We start from the raw sequence: 981 nt of genomic DNA on the forward strand, positions 1-981 counted from the left end.
AAGACTAAAGAAATCCATATTTGCTTTCAGACATCGCAACAGTTGGAGGTTTTTGATTTGCCGACATCAACTCTGAACATAGGCAGTCAGTCACACACCTTTGCTGTGGTCACCTTCACACCACAGGCCATCCGTCCTTACAGCGCGGTGTTTGAAACCACAGTGAAAGCATTCTACAGGTGAAAATATATCACTACTGTCACGTTTCAGGCAATAATCCCACATCTTCTCTAAAATATATTTTCTTTCATTTTCCTATCCAGACCCAAACTCATACCCATGAACCAGACCCTGGAGTTTCAGCTGGCTGGAGAGGGGACTCTCCCCACTGTCAGTATCTTGCGTCCATCTCGAGTAAACAATGAAGGAAACCCAGAAATGCGTTTTGGACGAGCTTCGGTCGGACAGAGACGAACTTTACCTTTGGTGCTTCTCAATGATGGAAATATTGCAGCTGAGGTTAGTTTTTATAAAAAACTGTCAACATTTTATGTCCCAGAGCTCATATGACTTTTTATTAGTAACATTTTTAAATATTGTTAATATTAATTAATCTGTTGACAAATATTTTTATCTCTAATTGAAATTGAGACTTAATCCACTTTATTAATCCCACCAGAGGCAATTTCTTTTAACAGTACATCAGACAAACAAACAAACAAAGAAACATGAAACAACATAAAAAATAAGATGATAAAAAAGTGAGAGGGAGCTTGTGATAGAGGCCCTATTTAAAATGAAGCATATCCATATTTTACTGGATGGATGGAATTGAAGTTATACTTCTAGGGATGCATGATATATCAATTTTAGCAATGTAATCACTGTTATTCATTATTTTGTTTTATACATTAATGCTTTTGGGCCCTATATATGTAATGCACTAAAAGACATCTCTTCAACTGTCTATAACTATAAATATTAGTGTATATAGTTCTCTTGTGTTCTCAAGGAAAGCATTCAAGAGAAATGTCTTTGAGC

The 981-nt window shown here is 36.1% G+C and overlaps 1 protein-coding gene across 1 annotated transcript in view; it reads left to right on the top strand.

The window, feature by feature from the left end:
* Window positions 1–981, top strand: part of hydin (HYDIN, axonemal central pair apparatus protein) — a 120906-nt gene that overhangs the window by 85539 nt on the left and 34386 nt on the right. The window contains exons 54-55 of the mRNA XM_015402595.1: window positions 31–179; window positions 264–459. Coding sequence (XP_015258081.1) covers window positions 31–179; window positions 264–459 — 345 coding nt within the window. The remainder of the gene's footprint in view (window positions 1–30; window positions 180–263; window positions 460–981) is intronic.

The sequence above is a fragment of the Cyprinodon variegatus genome, unplaced genomic scaffold (assembly GCF_000732505.1).
Source record: "Cyprinodon variegatus isolate N-32 unplaced genomic scaffold, C_variegatus-1.0 Scaffold1373, whole genome shotgun sequence".
Classification (NCBI taxonomy): Eukaryota; Metazoa; Chordata; class Actinopteri; order Cyprinodontiformes; family Cyprinodontidae; genus Cyprinodon; species Cyprinodon variegatus.